Here is a 26295-nt window from a genome sequence, read left to right on the forward strand (position 1 = left end):
TGCTTTACAGCTGCGATTTCCCCAAGACAGAACTAATGTGTCATATACTGCAGAGGAAAATGTAAGCAACTTGTAAAATGAAGCAAAGTCATTTCGTATCAAGCTGATTTTGAAGGTTATATATTGACGTAATAACATGTATCACTACGTCGGGATGCAGCCTCTTCCACTATTGGTCGTTGCCTGGAAACAGTACTCCTAACATTAGCAAACGCTAAAAGGAAGGAATGCTAACTAACTTGTACAAAGTTTTGGACTCAACAATGTCGAAACATTCCGAGGAGCTACAACACGTAAGTAGCCGCATTGAGATGGACACACTTAGTTTTACAAACGTTGTGAGACAAAAGCAGAACGTAAGACACGACACTTTACAAGTTTTCAGACAACTGTTAACAACTGGCTAGCCTACTACCTACCGGTGTTTGTGCAGCGCTTTTATTTCACGTTAACCGTCTAACATGTCCAAGTATCTTATTGTAGTAATGCTAATAGTCAATATTTACAATTCATATTAAAGTGGCACGTTTAAAAGTGATGTCTGACTTTTGGGAAATACCTTTCAGCTGAGTGTACAGCCCTCAGGACGTTGGGTGTGGAGGGATGAAAGTCGAACAGTGGAGTTTGTCAGGTGAGCGCAGCTGGGCCTGATTACCAGCTACAGTAGCATGCACCTGCTAACAGTCACGAGACGTCGTTAAACTGTCTCGTGCACATCTCTCTCTTTTTGTTCTAGTCCAGCAGAGGAGTGTGTTTTGAGAAAAAGGAGGCAAACTAATGTCAATTTCAAAGAGCTTCAACAGCGAGCAGAGTGGTAAGGTCTACAACAAGGGGCCACATACAGAAAAATATATTATGGGCTGGGCCACTCACTACAGGTGAGGTATTGCCTCATAAGTTAAGTTATTAGTTAGCAAAATCAATCAAATATATTCTAAATAATAATAATTGAACATGGTGAAAGAAAAAGAAAAACAGCCTACATCACAGATTTATTTAGAATTATTTTCATTCTGTTACAAAAAGTGTTGGCTGCTCATCCCTTAAAATAGAAGCCTCAGATTGCTTTTTATAAGCTTGTTATGCAAATAAGTTATCTGGCTTTTTTATAATTAAGTTGTGTTAGAAAATGTGTTCAACTTTAATTGGTTGAATTTATTTGAAAATTGGGCTTATTAACACATGAATATCATGTAATATACATTTTTTTCATATATTTAAGAATCAAAATATAAGACTAGCATAAGTTTCAGGTGTGGGCCATACCCCATTATACTTAACTGAGGGCCAATTACAAGTTGACGAAGGGCCGAAGTTGGCCCCTAGGGCCGTAGTTTCGACAACCCTGGTCTACAACAAGCAGCTTTCAGACGTTTTTCTTTATAAATTCAAGTCTACGTTATATAACTGTTTATAGTGGTTCGAAAAGCAAAATAAATGTAGCCTTATAATAACCAATCGTTTTTGTAAGTGCATACAATATTTTGCAATGCACTTTTTTCACAGTCAAACCTGCACATGTTCATCACTGCTAATATTTCCTATTGCTCAGGCTGGCTGAGATCTGCACGTTGAACCATAGAGGGCGCCAGAGCATTAGAAAGAGCCTGCGTCCTGCTCATCTGCATGCCTACAGGTCCTCTGTGATGAGGCGGCGAGGAGACTGCATTACAACTGATGATGTTAAACGCAAGTTTCAATATGTTGTTGAAGTCCTGACAATAATACTGTATGACTTGGGTCGGCTACGCTTCTGTCATGTTAAACATTGGTAATTTGCTGAACTGATGCATTTTGGCATTAGATTACGTGCTCCATTTCTGTCAGAGCTTGTGCTTTTATCCCAACAGTGACACTCAAAGAACATTGAAGTTTTGGGGTAGACTATACATTATTTTCTAGATTGGCTCATACATTTGGTATTTCCCAAATCAAGTTAAACATGAATTATTGATCTTAATATCAAATACAAAACTATACCTAACTTTGCACTATGAAGGTTTTATTTTTGCCAAAGAGAGACATATTTGTATACTCATTGCATGCTGGATGACCTTTAACCCTTTGCTGACAAACTCTCTGTGTTGCAGAGGTGGCTGTGAGTTTGCTACAGGAGAATTACTTGCTTCCAATTCCATTCAGCTTCATGGCTGTATTAAAGTAAGGAATACAAAGACATGATGATTATTTTTACATGCGCATAGTTTCCATTGTTTCACATTTCAAGATCAGTTGTTCACCAATACTATTTGCTTGTCTGTGTCCTAGGTGTAAAGCTCTTGATGACGTCCTGCCTGCCCTTCTCCTTTACCTGTCCTGTTTCTTTGAACACAAGTCTCTGGAGGATATGCCCAAATCTTCAATGGCGTACGTGCGACAATAAATTGTCTATTTCTTACATTGCCATCATGTGTCCTATGGCTGGTGTTTATTGCCTGTATTGTAATGTTTGTCTTACCAGTCTGTATGTTTTTCCTGTCTTTATCCACCAGTGCCTGTGAGCTATCTTTCTTTATATATATTTTCAATTTTCTTTTGTATCTGTCCTGTATGTTTACACCCTCACTCCCTTTCTCAACAATCTGCCAGTGTCGACCGCATCACAGAGCACAAGATGATGGCAGAGGCTTTTGCCAAAAAGGAAATAGCACAAAAGAAGCTGGCTGTCTGCTACTTCAGCCTAATGATGGACCTGGAGATGGAACAGCATCAACACACAGCATATCAAAAGTGAGTATTTGTTCAGATTCAGAAAATAACTATTCCCATTGCAATGTTTTCACTCGGTTGTATTGATACCTTCTGGATACCAATGCATAGCCGAAGGAGACCTAAGAAACTGAGAAGCTCTGCTAAAGCTACTGGTCTGATGTTGCATTGCTGCTTTTATAAATTGCCAGATGGGGGTATACTTGGTGCAAAAATATAAAATATAGTCACATAATCATGCAAAACAAAAAATGTGAAACCAGATATGAGACCCAGTGCCCCAAAACATCATATCAACCACAACAAAAGTTAAACAATCACAGCTCACCACAACATACCAAGCTCTGCTGTGTTTCTGCAGGGGCCGGATGTTCTCAAACAGCACAGACTGGCTGCTGCATGCGGTAAGTGCAGAATAATCCAACAATGTGCAGGAAATGTACTAAATGAATCAGAATCTGAATAGATGGATACAATACTTGATTTGTATCCCATGGGAGTTGCTCCATTTTAGAATTGAATAAAATAAAATATTGACATTAACCTAAGAAGTTAAAGTAAAAATATGCACAGGGTATGATATGTAACGATAAATGTTTAAAATATGTGTATATATTAGGGCTGTCAGTCGATTAAAATAGTTAATCGCGATTAATCGCACATTTTTTATCTGTTCTAAATGTACCTTAGAGGAATATTTTTCAAGTTTGTAATACTCTTATCAACATATGAGTGGACAAATATGCTTTATGCTAATGTTTATTATCATTTGAACAATGACAAATATTCTCATGAATATTAAACACAACAACCTCTGAACATTACAAATATTCGCCTCAATTCAACCTGGAACCTCTCTCATACAATAATACAATACAAATGGTGTGTGTGTGTGTGTGTGTGTGTGTGTGTGTGTGTGTGTGTGTGTGTGTGTGTGTGTGTGTGTGTGTGTGTGTGTGTGTGTGTGTGTGTGTGTGTGTGTGTGGTGTGTGTGTGTGTGTGTGTGTGTGTGGTGTGTGTGTGTGTGTGTGTGTGTGTGTGTGTGTGTGTGTGTGAGTGTGATGGATCGTTGGAGCTATGTGCAACTCAAGGCATATGCTCGAACGGGAGCTGCCTGGACGCTGCAATCATGTTGCGCACTATCCGTGCTGAGTGTGCTGACTTTTCGTACAATGTCCCACTGTCTGGCTTCCTGCATAAAGTCAAGTGCTCGGCGCAGTTGTGGCGAAATGTCGCTCCTCTGTTTTCATTTAAACAGCTCCATATCCGTTAGCGCAGCTAGCTAGCACCAGATGCTAACAACAACAATGCACGTAAGGTCTCTCTCTCTCTCGCTCGGGCCACACATACACACACCCTCCCGGTCCTCCAGATGGCCAGTCGGTGCCTGCCGGTGAGCGTGGAAGTGTGGTCTGCCACAAGCGGGCGGCAGGAGCGGGGCTGTCAGCATCAGCTTGTAGATGGTATTTTAAACTCGATGCGCTCTGAAACTACGGGGCGGCCGAGGACAAAAAATACACATGCGTTAATCGCGTTAAAATAATTAGTGGAGTTCTTTTTTTTTTGCGTTAACGCGTTATTAACGCGTTAACTTGACAGCCCTAGTATATATGCAATGGTGTATCGATATCAATAAAGGTATTAATGCTGAATTGCTCAGTTAAAGAGGGAAATATGAAACTGGAATGAATCCATTTCCAACCCCTCAAATAAAAAATAAAAACGTAATGCCAGGATAAATCTGACTTGTAACTGACCTGAAATCTCTTCCCCAAAACCAGCATGTTGAAACATCTGAAACTGTATTGCCTCATGTGTACAGGGAAATAAATGAAGCCTTCAGCTCGAGAGCGTGAAGGCCGGCTCACCATCTGTGAATACAGACGGCAGTGAGCAGAACAGACAGACATTGAGTGCCGGTTCTGCCTGCTAGCCTTAATGAATTAGTTAGTGGGAGGAGATGTTGACTCAACACAGGTGCTTTGCTTTGACAGGCTCTCTACTGTAGCCAGGTGGGTGGACAGGGAGGGAAATATCAAACAAACACCAGCAGCCAACAGCTTAATGCCTGCTCTGTATGTGACCTTTTTAAAATACCATCTTATACGTGGCGAAAAAAGGCCATTGAAATGGCCTGATTGTCTAACTATTGGGTTAAGGACTACATTTATTTGAGTGTAGAACTCCTCATCTTTCCTCCTCTCTTCCCCTCCCCCTTTGTTTTTAGTGCTTGTACAGCTTCTTCTGTTATGCAGCCTGGGTGACGTTTGGCAGGAAGGACCTGAGGGACATCCAAGAGGAGGTGGGGCGTCTTCTGTACTCTGACACCTTTAACATGGCAGTGAGAAACAGGACTGATGGGGACTCAGGGACGACCTTCACTGCTGTTAATGGTTCAGTGAAGACGGGAGAAGCTGACCCCGAGGAGACGGAATGGAATAGCTCATTTAAGCACAGGTGTGTTAAAGCCAAGGGAAGGTTGAGTCAAGGAAAGGTGGCACACAGTGGGCTTTTATGGCTTTTCTGTTTCTGAAAACTCCTGCCTGCTGCTGCCAATAACATTACTGATGAGAGTGGTGAAGCAACAGAGTTTCAGCCCTGAGAACCAGATCAATAAGCTAAACAAAGATATGAAGCTCTGTAGAGCTGAAGGTGACTGGAGAGTGACAGCATGCCTTTTACTTAGTACTTAGTAATACTTAGTATTACATCATAGTTATTGTAGTATACATGTTGCATATTTTAGTACAATGTGCACACTTCTAATTTAACTGCACATTTTATTAAACATTTTACTTCAACTTCTTAACTTCTTATGTTTGTAAATATATATATATATATATACATATATTTATATATAAATAATATTTGTATTGCATTTCATATTGTATTCATTTACTTTATGTTAATACAAATAATTGTATTTATTATTTATACGTCTAATCTTTGTTATTGCATTTCATATTTTAGTCAATTTATTTATAATAATATTTGTATTTTATATTTATTTATCTTTTGTTTTAAACTGGAGACACTGTAATGATCCTGATTTCCCCCAGGATAATTCAAGTATTCAGATTATGATTCTGGTTCTGATATTCATATACTGTAGAAGTAAACATGTCATCCATTGTTGATATAAATATATATATAGTAGATGTTATAACGAATATAATGTATTGTCTAATCACCAATTTGTGTAACCAGTCCAGCAGACATTCAACATTTCATGGATTAGATAACTTCATGGCTCAGGCAGTGAAGTTGTCTTTGTCTGATGGATGTCATGTCAAAACCTCCAGCTGGAACATGATGATTGATGTAGACGGATAGCTTTGTCCGATAGGAGGGAATGTCTGACAGCCTGTTTTATGTTGCTGCTGTTTCTGAAACCAGATTGACAGCAGTGTAAGCTGTCAGAGCTCTCTCCTGCTGTCAGGTCGAGACCAAATAATCTGACGTTTGAAGCTCGCTCTCCCCCTGAGGGTGGCTGTACACAAAGGATTTTGGAGCAGAATCAGCAATGCTTCCAGCTATGTTGCAGAAATAAAAAAAATATGGTCTAAAAAAAACATTACACTATATATGTTTTGTGTTTGCACCTGGATTTTGAGAATGTGGCTCCCATTATAGCTTTCCTGGTTGTTTAGTCTTGGATATTTGCTTAACCATTAACTAAGGGTATGTATGACACAATGGAATACATGGAGAGTTTCTTCTTTTTAAAATGCTTATACAGCTGGCTGGGTGTATATGAACTACTATACAGATGGATCTTTAGTTGGTGTTGAATAAGTTTTCTCTTACTTTTTACTACCAGTCAAGCCAGTATGAATGTGTTGCCCTGTGTGTTTTTCTGAATATATCTTGTTCACATTATGCATGTTTCCATTGAGTATTTATATATTCTTGATCTGACTTTCCCCCCCCAGAATGCCTCAGAGACGTCCCTCCCTCAGCAGTATAGTTAATCAGCGATCCCCACTGATGATGTCTCTGCTGCCCTCGCCCAAAGAGCGCTCCCCCCATCTGTTCCTCGGCAACCAGGCCGGGGGACAGAGCCCGCTGCAGGCCGGCCCCTGTGACACTAAGGTCCTGATGGAGGAGCTCAACCAGCAGCTGGCAACTCTCAGGTGGTGTAAAAGATCACCCAATATGTTACACAGGATGTGATGTGTGTAGGTTGATCAAGGATATTTGTAAAGCAACAGTTATTGTTATATGTACTATGATCAGAGGTGGGAAGTAGTGGAGTACAAATACTTTGTTACTGTACTTAAGTACATTTTTGTGGTATCAGTACTTTACTCCACTACTTATTTTTGTGATGACTTTTTACTTTGACTTCTTACATTTTTAACACAAATACCTGTACTTTCTACTTCTTACATTTTCACAACAGGTTTGTTACTTTAGTTTTAATCTGCATTTGGTGGCGTGATCATTATTATTTAGAGTCATTGCGTGCCTATTGATTTGAACACGATCCGTGTATCCATCATTTCCTGGTCTTCTCTAAAGAAGAGCGACCAATGAAAACGTTGTCATGTTGCCGTTGTTCAGCATGGAAACATTCATTAGCTAACAATGACATCATTGTTCTATTAATATAAAGGCCGGTCAGGTACTCTTTAAAACAGCTGCTAGTTATGGGTACTTTTTACTTAAGTACATTTTGAAGCCCATACTTTTTTACTTTTACTTGAGTAAAGAAGTTTAGTCAGTACTTCTACTTTTACCAGAGTATTTTTTAAAACGAGTATCTGTACTTATACTTGAGTAAAGAATGTGTGTACTTTTGCCATCTCTGACTATGATGTCTGATACATAAATGACCACAAGGGGCCGAGAAATATTCCAAAAACAACTAATGGATACCACTGATAAGCTATTAGCTTCTCAAGTGCTTGTGGCTAACTTGTTAGCCAATACTTATGCACTTAGTCATAAGTATGTGGCAGACTAAGAGCCACATGTGGATGCTATTGGTGTCAAATGCTTGGCACTTCTGGTGTGGTCAACAAAACTCATAAAATAAGGATCTGTGTTTTACCCTACTATATGCTTCACTGTTTTCCCCAGCCACTTGATTGCTTTAAAGGGTTCCCACCGTTTTCATATTTCATACCTTTAACCATGTACAGTATGTGTGGCTAAAAACCTCAAAAACATACACTTACTGTACATGTTCATAAAGCTGCAGTTTGTGAAGAACTACAGTGACCCTTGTTGCATTAAAGGGTCTCATTTGATACTGTGTAAATGTAAGAATAGAGAAGCTTTATAGATGTATTTGGATACTAGTAATGATTAGTTTAAAGGACACGTAGCTGTGATTGCATTGAAAGTATTTCCTTTCTCCTGTCTGTTTTGTTTCAACTTCTTAGAAATTGGGAACTAATGTGAGAGAGAAACTAAACCCTTTTGTGATTAGGTGCCGGAAAACCCACTCCCCATGACTCTATTCAGAGCTCCCTGGGGTCATATTGTGTTAAAGAACGCTTTGTCTGGTTTTTAACCAAATAATCTAAGATTTCATATGTAAAGGGATCTTTATTGGCATCTAACCAGATCATCAATCAACCTAAAGAGTGGAATTATTCATAGAATATTACTTTCCACATATGTGGAGATATTACGTTTATTTCATGTGTGTTTTGTGCCATTATACCTTTCAGAAAATGACTTTCTTTCTTAAATCAGCTTCGGGATTCTCGGCAAGCCCTTGATGCAGTTCAGCCGCAGCACTCTGACACCCTATGGAGAGCAAGAGAACAACAAAGATGAGGATTACAGCCATGAACCAGAGAGTGATGTTAGTAACAACAGTGAGGATCATCCTGGCGTCCATGTTGGAGGTAGCAGGTCATCCTTCATGGAAGCCAAGTCCACAGGCCGTGTCAGATATGGCAGCACCCCCCGCTCACACACAAGACGCTCTGCAGCTACTGTTCAGGCACTGACCTCACACACTGAATGATGTGTATGTGTGAAAGTGGCAGAATGTTTTGAGTGTGAGTGTGCATTTGTATTGGTATAACAAAGACAACCTCCAGCACACAGGGGTCAGAAAAAGAGAACGATTCAAGTTTTCTTTCTGCTGTGCGGCTCATTTTCAGAAATACCTCCCTGGACCACACACACACACACACACACACACACACACACACACCACACACACACACACACACACACACACACACACACACACACACACACACACACACACACACACACACACACACACACACACACACACACACACACACACACACACACACACACACACATACCATGTATACATCACTTCAGGGGACATTACATTGACTTACATGCATTTCCTGGAGACTTATCCTAACCTTAACCATAACCAACACACGCCTAACCCTAACCCTTAACCTTACCCTTACCCTAACCCTAATCCTAATCCTAAACCTAACCAAGTCTTCACCCTAAAATTAATGATTCCCCTCATGGGGACCTCCAATTTGTCCCCATAAGGGAAGCCAGTCCCCACACGTGACTATGTAAACAGATTTAGGTCCCCACAAGTATAGTAATGCTAGACCACACACACACACACACACACACACACACACACACACACACACACACACACACACTATTTGCACCTGCATTTTAATCAGTTTCTTATTTGCCAGCTGGAGGTGCTGTTGAATAAAATATAATGGAATCCATAAAAACTTTGAAGGTCTGCACTTTCTATAGAGTCTGAAATATATTCAATTCATATGTGAAAATGAAGGAAGTCAAGCACATTGCATACATTATTGACATTGGATAATGTGTACTTGGGAAATTAAATTATATAGTTTTCACACAGAGTTTGTCACCCAGAACAGTGTTCACTTTTTTTTCATTGAAGGCTTCCGCTGTCTCGTGTGTCCTTCTGCTTCCTCACAACAGGGAGTTACATGACTGACACACGCACAACACACACATGCACACTATAATCAGCCCAGGCTTGTTACCATAAGGGGCTTTGCCTTTGCCCTAATTGGCGACGTAATCCTGGACACTAGGAGTAAAGTTGAGCCCTCGGAGGAGGAGGAGGAGGAAGCCTGGGAATCTTGTGCATCACGGTGGGAGATGGGTGACAAGTTATATCCTAAATTAGTTTCAAACATTTAAAGTGCTGTTGGTTTAAGTTTACACTGGTTTTAATCAAAGCGGTCCTCCGTTTTGTCCAAGTCTTTCTGGTAGAAATTAATTTACTCCTTTAAAATACGCTCAATTGATTAGTATTTTTTTGCTGAGAATACTGATACACTGACAAGTCTGCAAGTTACATTTCTGAATGCGGCCGGTTAGCTTAGTTTAGCAGAAAGGCTGTAAAAAGTTAGCCTGGGTCTTTCCAAAAGTTAAAGCAATATGCATAGGCTACCACTTTATTACGCATACCTCATTTGTTTCATCTGTATACAAAATGTGGTGTTAAACAACAATTCACAGTTTTACGAGGGAGTTGGTGTGAGCATATTTGTTGGCCAGCATTTCTGGTCAGTGCTAATAAAGGTCCTTTACACAATCCTTCATAAATACATGATTTGCTTTTACACTTCAGATTGTGCACATTTTTTATTAAAACAAGATATAATGTGTGCAGTGAGCGTAAGATTAGCTGTTAATAGATGTTACCTATTGTTGATACAGTACCTTTGGACAGGCTAGCTTTCTCTCTGTTTTTTAAGTTTTGATGCTAAGCTAAGCACTGCATCAATTCACCTTAGAGCTACATACCTTCAGAACACATGTTAGGGTAGTATCTATTTGCTCATTTATATCTCCTCGAAAAGGGAATTAGCACATTGTTGCCATATTACCTTTACATATATTATGTAGCCCCTACTCTGAAAAAACTGAAAAGTTGACTTTAATTAAATGTATTATGTCAACAAATGACACATAACTGTATTAAGTTAGTTGAAAGCAATACTATTTGAACCTAATACTTTTGATTTAAATGTAATAGTATTGTTTTCAACTAACCTAATACAGTTATGAGAAATCTGTTGACATAATACATTTAATTAAAGTCAACGTTTCAGAATTGGTTCCATTCATCAGCGGTGAAGATATCAAAGAAAATGCGCTGCTCTAGTCTTAATCAATAAATACACCAGGATTTCATTCCAGTAAACTCTCAAAAGAGCAATGTTTTCCCCAATTGTAACCACCTGGTGCTATCCCTGAAACTGAAATGCTGGGTTTCAAATATTCCAGGAACTGAACAAAATCAGTGTCATTATCTCTTGATTGCATTCCTTCTTGCTGAGGAAATCACAATCAACAAAAGGACAATTCAACATTAAGATAATTAAAATGGCTGGCTTTTTGGTAGATTTAAAATAAAAAAAACTGTAGAAACAAGTTAATTATTCAAAGCTGCAATTAATGAATCATTGAATACAGAATATTCTTGTTAGAATTATTAAAGACCTTTCAAATTCCTTTCAAAAGTTTTACTTTTCTTGAAAAAATTAGAGAACCAGCAGTGGCACTAATTGGTAATGTTTTCTAATTAGAATGTGACTCACAATTCTTTCCATTTGAGTGTTAAAGGGTAATTAGTTCAACCATGTGAGGGATGGGATATCATGTGGTTAAGATCAGCAGTCTTAATGTATACTTGCTCTGATAAGGACCAAATTACTATGGGTAATTGTGAGATTTTAGGGTAGCACTGAAACAATTTTCAATGACCTCTTTACTACCGTATCACACGTATATGTTGCTCTGGAGGAAGTCACCTTGTATCTGCAGAACTCACCGGTAATATGTGTGGCTAAATTGGTGCCTTAGGAATTTTGTTTGGCAGTACTTGTGATCAGAGGGGGGGGGGGGGGGGGGGGGGGAGTCGTCGGGTACACAAAGGGCAGAGTGTTTCCAGGTGGGATTAGAGGTTTTTAAATGTTTCTGCGGAAATGCAGTTTGCGCTGTTTTGAATGGATTTGAGTTATATGAGATTTCACTGTGAGGTGGAAGATTTTGCTAGTAAATGTGTATTCAGTAGAACAAAAATACACTTGTATTCTATAGGTGAACAGACGTTTTGTGCATAGTGCTTTAAAAAGAGGATTCTTGAGATTATTCAGGTATAAAACTAATTCTGCATGTTTCTGAACATACATTTCACAGTTTAGAGATGCAAAAATAAAATGTAAACAACAAGGACTACAGTTACTTAACTCTATTTCAGGCAAACCTTTTTGAATTACTTTTTATTCAGTATATAAAGGGGGGAAGTTGTTCACTATACCAGCAGGGGGAGACTTTGCCCATACATGGCTGAACTATGAAATGTGGTATATCTAACAAGATGTAGTGGGCCTTTTCTATTCCAATACAAAGAGAATACAGAGTGGTGCATAGATTTCACGACATCCCTACAGCACCAATGAGGGACTAATCAGATATGTTAATAATTCCACAGCTGCATAATAAACATACTTGATTGTAATTTAGTGCAGTGCCTGAGTGAAATTATGGAATCCTCATTAGGGTGCAATTAAAGATCGTTATCTCGATTTAGAAATAAATGGCTCAATTAGTCTGTTATCCGACCTCACCAGTAGAGAAAAAAGACAATAGATAATGATAATCTATATATTTACAGCAAAACCAGGCGTGGGGAGTAACGGGATAATAAGGATACAAAAAAGGTAACTGTATTCCTTTACAGTTTCTTGAAAAAGACGTAATCAGATTACTGGTATAGTTCAAACAAGGTGGATTACTATCAAAATTACACTTTTACAATACAAGAACGATATGTTGCGAAGCACATGATCACACATTACATATTACACATTTTACAAGTTATCGAATTAGTTAAGTCATGTGCTAAACCAAAACAGCATGTGTATAATGTATTGCCATTGCATTTGACAACATCCAAAAGTAACAGAAAGTAATCAGGTTACAATACTTTTATGTTGTTATACTTGGGTTACTGGTTACATTTTTACAGGTATTTAGTTATTGTAACGGAATACAAGCCTGAGCTCATCATAATTGGTCTGTCATGAGTGCCAAGATGCTAGTGTTTTAATGATAGGCTTTATTTGTGCTACTTGTCGCAAGTTCTCTTTCTGTCTCGCGGTGACATGGCCGTAAAGAGCGCACGCACTCAGTAGCGCGTGAGTCGGGCTCGTGCTTTTTGTCGTCGTTATTTCGAGTGAGCGCTGAAGGAGAGAGGAGAGCGAGCTACCGTCCTCGTGCGGATTTCACCAAACACAAGGCGCAGGGAGGACTTTGCAATTGAAACCGTGCGTATTTGTAAATATTTTGTCAGGTTTACACACAGAAAAGAGAGAGAAAAAATAAGTGCCTGGAGAGAGAGGGGGGGAGGAATTACCAAAACGCAACACGTATCCGGTGGGATCCACTCCTGAGAGAGAGAAGCGGCAGGAGTTGGAGCGAAGGGTGCAAGGAAAGCGAGAGGGAGAAGCAGAAGAAGAAGCAGAGGGGAAACATTTGACATTTCACTCGCAACAACGCGTTTTAATTCACAAAGAGGAATAATGAGGAACGTTTGGATAATTTTCACTCTCGGGCTGACCGTCTTCCTCTCCGGGGAAAGGGTAAGTTTTTTGGAACTTAAAAACGGGGTGATAGCTGTGGGGGTGAACGGCAACTTTACGGACCACTCGCTGTTTGTTTGAGAAAACCCGAGCAGTTCAATGGAAACAGTTACATGTTTGTACTCATCGTGTGTGCAATGCACTGCTTTACTATGCGGGATTAAAAAAGAAAAAACGCTGCATGCGTAATTCCCCGATAAGTTTCCATTGAATCTCTGTCTGACATCCAAGCAGACAGGCCTATTGCTGCTACTTTGCACGAGCCCATGGCAATTGTCCTTAAAGCATATACTGAAATATGCATGAAGCTTAAGTACAGTCTGTAGAGGTCAATGTGATTCTCTCACTGCTTCCCTGTAGATGTTCAGCATATGTTAAACATGGGGAACAACTTTAAAGGGATGCTTTTATCTGTAGCCTAAAACACTCTTTCACATCTATAAGGTAATAACTATTAAGACATATGTTATAGAGAGGCTTTGAAAATATCACATAGGAACTACATGACGTCTAAAATAAAGTATTACCACACTGACTGTCAGGGAACACAGAGCTCCTTTATATGAGCAGTATTGTAGTGATTTGTTATGCTTTTGATTCCTATGCTTGCTGAAATGCATGTATTATTATTATTGGCACTTACTAAACAGATTATGTATTTAAGTCTTCATTCTGGTGGCAAGCATTAAATGGTTTTCTGATCTAATATCCTCAAATGTCCTTTCCAATATTTGTTACTACCAGCTTACTTAAACCTTTCATCTCTGTTGTGTCCTTGTTCCAGTTGCAGGTTGAAGTCAGTGTTGAGCTCCTCACTGTGTGTGCATGGCTCTGCAAAATTGGCCTGGCTGCTGGAATGACACATTTTGGCACTTCCATGTGCCCCCTCCTGTTGTTTCTCTGTGGGCTGTGACTTGTCGCTTGGCGCAGTGCCCCTGTTAGAGCCGCTGATTAGCTGATTCAGACACTTGTTTTAATGACTCATTGTGTTGCATGTGGTGACCCTCAGAGTGCACTTTTACATGTTATTCACACCAGGGCTGTGTTTCTCTGTACACAGCAATTCAAAAATGACCCTGTGTATGCAATGGCCCAATTTGCACAAAGTGACCATAAAATGGGAAATATGAAAGTACAGTACTTGTATGACAGTGTCAAAGGAAATTCAAAGTCTCACCAAGGTTGCACTTATTGCAATACTACATTTGATTGCAGTACAATGTACACAGTTATTCTCTTGGTTACATAGAGTATAAATCCTACCCTAAATCAACAGATGTTTACAAAATATGAGTTAATCAATCACAAAAACGTGGCAGGATGCTTGACTATCATGATTGAGTTGACTATAAACAAGATAAATCAAACACACACACACACACACACACACACAATCGACGATATCTACCTCCCTTCTATCTGTGTCCCCTGAAGGCCTCACTGGGACACATGACATTGATTCTCAATATTGGCTCTGGTGTTGACAAGTGGTTGACTTGATAACGTGTTTTGGGAACATCTGTCTGTGTTTTAATTAGCACATTGCATACACAGGAGCACAGTGTGACTCAGTTGCTTTTGAAAACATTATTTCACTGCTGATAAACCACTTTCCCCCCCCCCCACAATCATTTCTGGGCTAAAACAGTTGTGCTTTTGTCTAGAAACCATTTATGTTTCTGACTTGTAGTTTTATTTGTGTTGGCTTGCTTGGTCAGTAACGCTCTGAGTGTAACGCAACATGTGAGGTCTCGGCACATGTTGAAGCAAAATTCACTCGAGCTATGTGGGTGTGTTGTTATCATCATCCTATCTCTCATTAGATGAGGCCAACCAAGTGAATGTGGAACTGTAACAGTGTGCTTTCTTCTCTTCTCTCACATTGTTTTTGTCCCATTTTCCATTCATGTCTTTCTCAAAAACTTTTGGAACAGTTTGGCTTGGCTAATATGCACTCAGGCCACCTCGTCGTGTTTCGGTGTGCGCCACTCACCAGATGTAGTGGTCTGTAATTTGCGTCATGTTGTGGTGGGAAGCGTGGGTGTTGTTCACCTCCCTTTGCATCTGTGATTTACAAGGGGGCTCTGAGTGCTGTCTCGCTCTCTGATGCTACGTTTAAAGGATAACTTCAGAAGAGGGAGGGAATTAGTGTCAGGGTGGCGGAGGAAACCAGGAGTGTGGCAGAACAGAGAGAAAAGGAACTGGGAGGATGGAGGAGACGGACTCAACATGACATGGAATGTCTCTGTTCAAGTTCAAAGGAGTTCTGAAGGCAACCCAAGGAAGGTCTGTTTATTTTCTCTCTCATGGGCATTTGTTATGGACTCACCCCATTCATGTAGATGATGCAGCTGTCTGAGTTGTTTCTCAAAAGGGCAAGTGAGGTCAGCTTACTGATAAACTACCCTCAAATGCTAGAAAAGAAAATACATTTCAAGCCAGAGGAAAAAACCTGTATAGTATTTCAAGGGGGAAAAGGCCATCGCAGCAAATGCAAGCGTTCAAATGGAAGTCTTTCATTACTTCTCATGGAAGTGCAAAGCGAGTATTGTGAGGGATATATTATCTGCTAATCCAGTTTCATTTTCTTGCTTGAATCGGTCGTTTTCTGATGATTAGTTGGTAATGAAAAGATCAGCACAGACGCACTGACCTTCCTCTCAACTTAAGGCTGTCTCGAGCATTTTCCCAGACAACTACTCGCTAAAACATTCACACGTCATTCAACCTAGATACACCAAGAACATTATAAAACCCTCACTTCTATTTCCTCTGCGCAGATTGGCTATATTAATCCTAAAAGTATGTTATTGCCTCTCCTGAGCTAAACGCAACCCATCACCTTTTTTATGGCTTGAACCTGAATGAGGAGTGTTCAAATTCCCTCTTTATTCTCCACCGATAAAAGCAGTATGCTTCATCTACAGCACTTCATTTGAAATGTACTATATAATGAATAAGTCAAATGCCTGTCTGCTGTGGGTGGAAAACGCATGTTACACTATTTTCTCCACCATTCTGTAACCAAGAGGAGAACATACAAAGGGAGTAGTGCGTAATAAAAAGGAAGGAACAATTGACAAAAATAACGGATGTAATAAAAGTCGAGGTCATAACGGAGCTGAAAAATGAAAGGATGTAGTGCCACATAGAAGCAGATGCTGTGCAGCGACTGCAGCTTCTCCTGCTGTATATTTAATGATGCTCTTTTATTTTTGCATTACCCTAGAGTTCCTCGTACTGCAGACAGCCCCCCTGCATGCTGGTGTTTTGGATAAACTGTGTTTTCTCGTTTATTTTTGTAATAAATCCGCCGCGGACAAACACAGGAGCACAGAGTTTCCTGCTCTGCGGACCAACTTGTGCCTCCTCGCTGGTGTGCGTCCCTATCGGGGGAGGGGGAGGGGGTGCATTCACTCGTCCCTGTCCCTGCCAAGCATTATGCAATCACTAATGGACTCTACAGAAGGCCGCGGCTGCCCGGACCACTGAAAGCACAACCGCCACCAACCCCCCTCTCTTTCCCCTGAATCCATCTGTGTCCAGTCCACGCATGAACTCCTGTTTTGTCACCATGCAGGCACACACACGACAAGTAGATAAACACACATTGACACACACAGCCTCCTGCCTCCCCCGTGTTGTTGTTCTCTGTACATTGCGCCCCGCTGCCAGCGTGGTCAAGAAGCTGCCTGTTATTACCACAGCGTCACGGATTAGGCTGAGAACAGTGGCGTTATATCTCCCTCTCAGGCATCTGGAAGCAATGAAGGGCAAGAGTATATCTGACTTACGATACACCCCCTTTTTTTGTCCCTTCAGATGTCAAATCCCTGCATTGAATTTGCCGACATCTGCGGGTCGTATGTGTCTGAAAGTAGTTCCTCCTCTTCCGCCATTGTCACAAAGTTGGCTCTTACTTTGGCGAGGACTTGTGCACACTCGTAAAGACTCTCAAATAGTCCAGCTCTGTTGACTGTGCATGTGTTTGTGTGTGCATCCGTGCCTTTTAATGTCCCTCTGGTACAGCCACGTGTTTAAAATACACTGTCATCTCAGCCACCGAGGCATGGGGAAAACACATTAGGGAGCTGTGGCTGCTGGTTTATGTTGGGCCGCAGCCACCTTGGCTATAGCCGACTATCATAGGCTATGACATCGCACAGTAAAAGCCATTTTTGCATGTGCTTGTGGCAATCTGGGTGAAAACATTTAGACATATAAGATCTGGAACATTACTTTTTGCTCTGTTCCCACCCTCTTTCGTCTACCTAATTAGCTTAGCAAATGGAAACTTCCTTGGCAGACGTGCAGTGGAGGGGATTGTGGTTGTGACAAAGAGAAATGGGGAAAACCCTGTGTCGGGACGTGTGTTTTTTTACTGCCTTCCAGTTCCAGTTGGTAGGGGGAAGAGAGATGAAGGAGATGGAGTGGGGGGGGGGGAGTGTGATCCCTGCCTCCCTTTTGGGGCTCAGGTTTTCCCAGGACAGGACCTGTCTGCAGTTTGCTGTTTGAGGTGTGAAAAGTGTCTAGCTTGGCAGGGGGGGGGATGAAAGAGACAAACTGAGGGCTACTAGTCAGGGTCGGCTCTAGAACACATTTACCAAGGGGGGGCACACACTGCCGTCAACAACCAACGCAACTTCAAAAAACATGCTGTGAAGTCTATTGTCTTTCACACACATTGCAGGGGTGTAGTGCTATTGTATAGCGCACCTATGACTTGTGCATACATGCACGGTTGTGGCACGACCACCAAAACAGAAACATATGGACATAGGCCACCATATGAAAAAAGTGTGCAAATGTTAGTATCCTATCCATGTGAACATGTTTTAAATGGGGGTGGACCTAACCTCCTCTAGGAGGGTCTGGGGGCATGCTCCCCCAGGAAGATTATTTTTTAAATATTGAAGTTAAAAGCATCAATCTGGTGCACTTTGAGAGCAACATGAAGAGATCTATGGATACATCTCTCAGCATCCATATGAAACAGAACTGTAAACAGATTTACTTTTTCTTTATGGATATTTTACTAATCATTCCCCTTTTAAACTGTATTCTTGTGTTACTGTCCTATAGTATTTCATACCCGTTTTTCATTTATTCTCTTATTCTTTAATAACTGTAATGATCATATAAAGGTGTTCCTTGCAAATACTTGTTTACATAAATGGTGACCAAACCGTTTGAGACCCACTGAGATAACTTACACTAAAGTGAACTATCTAAACACTGAGAGAGTCCTTACCTCACTGAGCTGAGGTTATACGATCCTCTCAGTCTGACAGGAGAGGACTCTCCTCCACCTTGGTGTAGAAACAGCTCTTTATATCCGTTAGCATAGCTAGCTAACCGGATGCTAACAACAACATTCCACGTTACCGCTCGCGCACTCACAAAATGCGCTCGTGCCACACACACACAGAGCCGAGTTTGAATGAAACACAGAGACCCATGTACTTGTACTGTACTGTATATCATATTATTTTCGATGGCTTTACTGTATAATCAGTGTAACAGATGGACAGATCGCCACTGGGCTTTCATCTAAACACACAGCCACGTAATGATAACAAAACAAAGGTCTGGGGTCATTGGTCAAGCAACACACCAATCAGAGAGCAGCATTGAGCACACCTCAGGCTGTGTTTTATATTTGTATTCTTTATTTCTGATGTATTTCACACAAAACGTTTTCACTTATATGATTTAAAAAATTAAAAAAAACGGCAAAGTGGCAAGGCTTGCCCACCCTGCGTTGGGGGGGGCACAGTGACTCATTTGGGGGGGCATGGCCCGCGAATGACCCCCCCATGACGCCGACCCTGCTACTAGTGCTACTTGGTATGGGACTACTGGACTGCTTTCCTTTTGCAACAGTTTGTGAGCATTTAAGAAGTCAACCTTTTGCTGTTTACTTTGTTATAACGGCAAAATAAACTTCATGCATTTTAACTTTTAAATGTTTTTTCCTGAGGTTCACATTTAAACAGAAAAATTGCATTGAAGCATTAATATCTCATTAATACTAATACACCACTCTATATATTGTATAGGACTACAATGTGCACGTTTACTTTGACTTCTTACATTTATATAAATATTACATTTAATTTATTTGTAATAGAAATGTTACTTTAACTTCTTATCTTTTTATATAAATGTCTTAATTGTTTTTATCTTTTAATCACACTTTCTTACATGAATATTTTTGTTCTACTTTTTGATTAGGTTTTTATTTATTTCCAAAATGGAGCATTCTGTCACTTTACCCAATTTCCCCCGGGGTAAATAAAGTATTCTGATTCTGGTTGCATTTTCCAAGCCAATGCGAAACCTTCACTTCAGCTCTGCTTTGTTGAATCTGGCACTTTATTGCAATGCTGTTGGATGGATTTCATACTGTCTAGGGACGTCAAAGCACATAACTAATCCTCATAAGAAATGTACAGAGTTGGGTCGCTGCAATTTACCGCAAAGCTGAAGTAGACATTAGACAGCTCGCCCTACTGCAACTAAGACAAATACATCCTTTAAAGTCATATTAAATATCATTTGTTCAGGTTTTGTTGGTCGGCTGTTAAAAAGATGAAATGAAATGCTGCTTGTGAAACTTTCTCGGTTGACTTTGTTCTGCTGAATAGACAATGATCTTAGGGGCACATGTGTTCCATGTGTACACTATCCAAAAAGAAAGTTGAAGCCATGACGTCTGAAGGTTTTTCCATCTGACTCCAGAGATTGCTGTGGAAAATGGCACGGCACATTTAACACATCTGTGCTCACCCCTATTTACGAGCACACTTTATCGTCTCTAAAAGGCACCCAATTGATATCTGCACTGGCGTTCCTCCAAGCAGAAAAATGTACTTCTAATGTCTGGTGTTTCCATTATACCCCCCCCCCCCCCCCCCCTCCCCCTGTCTCGAATCAAAACAGCACCAAATGAGCTAAAGCGTGTAAATCATGCTTTCTATGCAGGGCGTATTACCAACCGCAAATTATACTCCATGCAGTCACTTCATTTGGAGCTGCTTTCATGAGAAAACTCTTGAGACTCCGGAGGGTATTTGGGGAGGGTGCTGAGCTGGAGAGGCAAATTCATTAGTGAACTCCCCACATAGCACAAACACTTCTCCCCCTGTGCATGCTGCTGTGTAAACTCATCTTGTTTTAGTGAAAAGCAGTGACTTTAAAGGCTGCAATTGAGCCCTCATGAATATTCATTAGTGAGATGAGCTCGTCATTGTAATGGGTCCCAAAAAAAAGAGGAAGTGTTTCCATCGCTGTGTCTACGTGGGTAGTCTCAGGAGACCCCTGAATGCTTCCAGCTTTTAATCATTTCCTTATGAGCACATAACCTGTAATTCAATAATAGGCTAGTTTTATAGCATGCTTAGAAAAAATGTGCATGTGTCTCCAACACTACATTTTCTTGGCAAAAACAAAGCAGTACTTTTATGTCCGAGTTTTTAAGCCTAGTTTAGTTTTAAAGGCGATGGAAAGAGCTGCTTTTCCTGAAGATTGCTTCGGTTTGACATTTTTGTTTTGGAGAAACCGTGATGTCAAGACCCTATCCAGATGTTCATGCGTACAGTTGTGGACATCCGGTGCTTGAAAGTGTAAACTGTGACCAAATCACCTAAGGGTCCAGACACTGACTCACACTGTAGGACTGTGTGAGCTAACAGCGGTGAAAAGGGGGCAAATATAGAAAGGGACATAGCTGGGCCCTAAATGAAAGAAAACACTTTCACACACAGGATCAAACTGAGGGCCTTTCACACCACGTCTGAAACTCATTTATAGTCGGTAATCTGAAAAAACATGTGGGATTTTGACGCACATGAAACTCTTTTTTTTCTAAATAGATTTGAAGTGGAAACAAGTCCAAGCTATGAACACAGGTCGCTCTGTGCTCTATGAATGGTGCCAGCAACTCTAACCTTCCTTTTGTTTGTATACATGTATCACTTTTGCTGCTTTCTTTTAGTTCTAGTCATTCAACATTTTTATTTACGCAATTGAGATTGAACATCACCTGCATATACAAGTATTTTCTTTTAGTTTTATTTAAATTAAAGTGTTTTTTATCTCACAATAAGTATAAAAATAGTATGAAAAGTTTTAAAGTAAGCATATGTTACTTATTCAATGCCAGTTAATTAATTTATTGAATCATTTTATGTTTTGTATGAAAGTATAAACCCCTGTCAAGAAGTTCTATAGCCTGTAAAGTGGCATCTTTAAATGTATAAACATGTTTAGTTTATTGGCATATAAGGTTAAGAAAATGGCAAATCATCACACTGCAAACAACAAGTCAAAATATGAGTCTATTCATATTTCTGTTTGGTAGACTAGTTTATTCTTCCAGTCCATGTTGTCTTACAGGAATGGAAAAGGAGTATTGTACATTGTGCGTGATTTAATAACACAAACTATATTACACTGCTACAGCTGTCATCTCTCCAACATCTGGTTGGCTGTTTGCAACGCTGTTGGATATTTTGATATTGCCAATATTCTCTAAAACAACACATTTCAGGCAGTAAATGTGATGTTTACAATGAACTGCTCAGCCCCAGGTCAAATTGCACGCCTTATCATACCACACACTGTCTCGGTGCCTCGGTTGTTAACATGATCAGAGGCACTAATGTGGCGATTCTACCAGGCGAGTTAATCTTTACTAATGCATTCTGTTAACAGCCATCTGTGATCTGCACTGCGACTGCAAAGCCTTTCAGCAGAGCATGATGCTGCGTTCAGCGCCCCGGCAGTAAGGCCTCCATTACGCCAAGGGATTGGGTTTATCATTCAGCCCAGAGAGGCTTTAGACCAGAGAAAACGTGTCAGATGGAACCCATTTTGATTTGAAATGCAAATACCGCTGACACGCTCATTGCCAGCGCTCTCTTTACGGAGTGAAGACCACACAGTTCTTTTGTGGGTGGAAAACTTCAGGGAGAGGTATCAAAACAAACAATGGCGGCCAGTCAGAATGTGTCATGTCCACAGCCAGGTACATGATACAACCTATGACCCCTTTAATGGAAATATATTTCTTGGCCTGTTCAGTATTCACACACTATTGTGCTCGGAGATTCGAAACACATTATAAGTGTCAAATGAAAAACTTTGTTGAAGACATGAAACGACTTTAAGTCTGTCTCTCTTTTGGGATTCCTCCCTGTGTCTTACTTCCACCCGACATAAAATAAAATCCCTTTAGACAGTGACATCAGCCAAGGTCATAGCTTCACTTATAATCTGCGCCGTTTTCATGGTGTAATGGAATCAGGCCGGCAGGGTGCAAAGCTTGATTACTTTCATGATGATAATTTGTTTAATCAAGTGATTGGGTGGCTGAGTGGAATGGCTGCATGACCGCTGTCCTCCAGAGTCAGCAGGATATCCTCTCCGAGCGGGAGTCTCCTGGCTTTCCACATTCATCACCAAGAATGAAACAGTGGATAGAAAGAGAATGAGGGATCGTGTGAAGCTTTAAGCCTCATAGCCTTGTAACATTTTGGCTTAAGTAAGCGTTCGCTTCTATGTCCAGTGGTGCTGCTCAATTACACCGTGAACACAGGAGCACATTTCTTCATCTTCTCAGTGTCATCATTACACCCAGGCACATTGTTACGCTTTTGACCACTGTTAAGTGTATCCAAATCTCGTATTGCTTGCAAAACCTGATTGACAAACTATGGATATGGATATTTGAGTTAGGCAGGGAGGAGAAATCGGACACAACTGTGCGACTGAGAAACATCGAGGAATACAAACCCCAGAAACATCGACCCCAGCTCCTTCGTCTTTTTAGTTTTTAAAGTTTTCTAAGCTCTCCTAACAATTTGTAACGCTATAATAACTTCCTGATGACTCTTTTAACTAAAGGTCTTAATGCTCAGATCAAAAGGTTTCTCTTTCACCCAAGACCAAAGCTATGTTTGCACTGTGATGACAGGAATACACAACTTGCTGGATCCTCTCTTAAACTGTGGTTAGCTCTCTCCCGCTTTAGAGGCTCCCTTTATATTGACATTGTGTCATCCCATTTTACAGCGAGCCTTAATGAACTCCAGCGACCTCTCCACATCTGTGTGTGGTACAGAGCTGCCTACACATTCTCTGCATCAACACTCTGACTTGGAAGAGTCTGTTGAAGATGGCTTTTTGCTGCTTTGGTTTGGTGTGGTTGAGCGCCGCTATGTGTGACTCTGTGACCACGAGAGGCTTTCATGACACGTTTTGTTAGACCTGCAGTGTGCTGGAAACATGTGTTGGCTGGTGGGTTTTTGATAGAGGCTCCTCTTTACTGTGGGATGTACCACCACAACCTCTGCCCCCCAGCTTTCACAGCATATCTCTGTCTGTTTCTACTCGAAGGATGACTCTTTATAGATTTAATACGCATACCATTGGCAACCCTCAGTGCTTCATCTCTCTTATTGTTTGCCGTGTCTTTTGATTTTTTTTCTTCCAACCATGGCTCTCTTGAGACCCGAGCAGACGCAGGCATCATTTAAAAGGTGGTAAAATAAAACCTGAAGCACAGGGTGGAGCGCAAGTCGACGAGCGTCTCGTGTTGTTTTAGGACCTTTCAGGAAAGCCAGAGTATGGTCTTCAGAAACCACACATTCTTGTAGAATTACAGCATAGGGAAAGAATCGGGAAAGGCTGCGTAGTGAGAAAAGGACCAGAGGTTTGGCAGGCACAATAAGAGCAATTTTTAGCTGCAGGAGTTTTGTTATACCTCATTCACACGCAACTCCGGTTAAAGCTCCGTGCTAGAGCTTTTCAAGTTCAGAACCGGTTCTTCGGTTTAGCTCCGGCTCTTTTCACACCGCCCAGAGTCCGACTGGTGCTGCATCATTGCGTCATCGTTTGCGTCATGACGTAACCGTTTGCGTGCCTGCTTCATAAAGCCAAACCGCGGGGAAACCCCTCACAGCTGACACCGACAACAACAACAATGGCCGATTGTGCTCCAGCTTCCTCTGTACCTCTTCGGAAGACCAGATTCCCAGCAGGTAGCTGGTCTCTTCAGTGGACCACTGCTGCTTGTTAAGTTTCTCCATCATTGTGTACAAACTGGATAAAACGCGGGCTTTTTGTTGTTGTTCAGGAGTTGATCCTGCCCCTGCCCCTGCCCCTGCCCCTGCCCCTGCCCCTGCCCCTGCCCCTGCCCCTGCCCCTGCCCCTGCCCCTGCCCCTGCCCCTGCCCCTGCCTCGACGTAAGCGTGACGTATGCGGTGCTTTTGCTCTAGCCCAGAGGTGCCCAGTACGTCGACCGCGGGGGCAATGCTGGTAGATCGCGAGTCATTAAAAAAAAAAAAAGTCCAGCTCCGTTAAAATCTGGTTAAAATAGACAAAACAGGTTTTGATCCCTCCTCTCTTGGCCTCCCTGACACTTAATTCAGGAGTTTACTTGATTGACAGAAAAAGCGACCTATCGCTTTCCAGTCTGTTAACCCAGAATGCAAAGCGATACAAAATCAGTCAAGTGCCGGGAAAACTCAAATGAAATTAAAGAGACAAACAACAAAATGAGTGCGGGACCGAGCAAGAAGCTAAAGACAAACCACTTCCACACAGAATGGGAGGAAGAATATTTTGTTGTGATGTCACATTCAAAGGTTATTTGCCTTATTTGTAAAGCAAGCGTCGCTCTGCCAAAGAAAGGTAACGTGGAGAGGCATTATCGGAGTGTTCACAAGGTATGACAGCGACTTCCCTCCGAATAGCGAGTTGAGAAAGAGAAAGGTCATGTATTATTGCTACACAAACATTATCTCGCAGTCTTAGTGTCGCCAACTCGTTTCTAATATGCAAAAAGACAAAAAAATGCGTATATGGTGTTGGGGATTTAAAGGGATATCTGGTCCGCTTTTCAAATCTCCGCGCGTTCCTATGAAGCTGGTTATAATACAGGAAGGAATCCATAGCTACAAAGTAACCGTTAACAATAATCTACTTTAATGGCAATATGACAATGCAATACAATCATTACAATACAACATGATATATTACAGTTATATTGCAATGCTTAAGGAGTAATGCCGGCTTACTCCTGCTCTAGTCCGCATACTGCAGAGCTACTTTCACCCGAGCGCAGCATGTGAAGAAGAGGCCGAACGCTAGGGATCCACCGGAGATATACCAGAGTAAGAAGGAGGGGTTTGGTGTTAGGTCAGCTGGTCATCTTTTCAGGTCATCTCATTGGGAGACGCAACGCAGCAGGAAACCAAACAGGCTCACTTTACAACAAAAGGTCTCAAGGCCTGCATACCTACACCTCCCCCACAGAGCCATAAAACCCTGTTTACTCCAACCAGCCCAGAATGTTTATAGCCATTTGTAGTCCTTACATTTATGAAAGGATAAAACAGAGAAATCAATATAAAACACAAACACAGGTATTGTTTGAACAGTATTCACTTAACTGCTACTATTGATAAGCACCAGAGAAACCCAAGAGACCTCTCTTAACCTCACAAACACTGCAGCTAGATCTAAGTTGAATGCAAATCAGGACATGCTCTCCCCTTCCCCCATCTTCCTTTGTCCTCAAAAACACATGTCAACAGGCCCCAAATGCAGCTCACAGTTTTACCCAAATTATTCTCATTTTAAGCTTATCCATAGTTTGCTAACATGAATAAATACAAATATAACTCTACAAATCCCCCTTTTTATCTCCTTCTCCAGAGATAAACTTAGACAAGGCATTTTGAAATATACCCACGGTCATTCTTTTCTACTGTGTCCGTAAATCCATCCGAAGCTGGTATTCAGAGTACTTGAAACCTTCATGGAGACCGAACACCACTTTCCATGGCAGTGAAGGAACCATGAGGGGGTAGCTGAGTGCTAGAATCATCAGCCCCCCCCCCCCCCGAGGAATAGCCCACAAGGACAGCTAATAGGGAGGGGGAGATGCAGCTTTCCCTTCACGGGTAGAACTGATCAG

At 41.1% G+C, this 26295-nt stretch overlaps 2 protein-coding genes across 4 annotated transcripts in view; both read left to right on the forward strand.

Moving 5' to 3' along the window:
- The first annotated feature begins 204 nt into the window (after window positions 1–204).
- Window positions 205–8892, forward strand: LOC117545402 (protein phosphatase 1 regulatory subunit 36). Of its 3 annotated transcripts, none has more exons than XM_034215159.1 (11): window positions 205–293; window positions 567–631; window positions 737–878; window positions 1553–1689; window positions 2091–2160; window positions 2269–2367; window positions 2590–2730; window positions 3071–3113; window positions 4937–5166; window positions 6642–6842; window positions 8413–8892. In XM_034215159.1, exons 3-11 carry the CDS (start codon window positions 778–780, stop codon window positions 8687–8689), a joined length of 1299 nt encoding a protein of 432 aa, XP_034071050.1. In that variant the 5' UTR covers window positions 205–293; window positions 567–631; window positions 737–777; the 3' UTR covers window positions 8690–8892. The 3 variants fall into 3 exon arrangements, with proteins under 3 accessions (XP_034071050.1, XP_034071049.1, XP_034071051.1); XM_034215158.1 differs by having other exon boundaries at window positions 737–814; XM_034215160.1 differs by lacking the exons at window positions 205–293; window positions 567–631 and having other exon boundaries at window positions 675–878.
- A 3990-nt stretch (window positions 8893–12882) lies between these two features.
- Window positions 12883–26295, forward strand: part of sdc2 (syndecan 2) — a 54591-nt gene continuing 41178 nt past the window's right edge. Inside the window, exon 1 of the mRNA XM_034215130.1 lies at window positions 12883–13313. Within this exon, the coding sequence (XP_034071021.1) occupies window positions 13254–13313 (60 nt within the window). The 5' untranslated portion in view covers window positions 12883–13253. The remainder of the gene's footprint in view (window positions 13314–26295) is intronic.

This window comes from Gymnodraco acuticeps, unplaced genomic scaffold (genome assembly GCF_902827175.1).
Source record: "Gymnodraco acuticeps unplaced genomic scaffold, fGymAcu1.1, whole genome shotgun sequence".
Classification (NCBI taxonomy): Eukaryota; Metazoa; Chordata; class Actinopteri; order Perciformes; family Bathydraconidae; genus Gymnodraco; species Gymnodraco acuticeps.

Bases quoted from the DNA above. Each gene is read 5' to 3' on its own strand.
- LOC117545402 (XM_034215158.1), top strand. From the start codon at position 228: ATGCTAACTAACTTGTACAAAGTTTTGGACTCAACAATGTCGAAACAT. The intron at 815-1,552 runs GTAAGGTCTACA...CCTATTGCTCAG, and splicing joins CTTCAACAGCGAGCAGAGTG to GCTGGCTGAGATCTGCACGT. The intron at 1,690-2,090 runs GCAAGTTTCAAT...TCTGTGTTGCAG, and splicing joins TACAACTGATGATGTTAAAC to AGGTGGCTGTGAGTTTGCTA.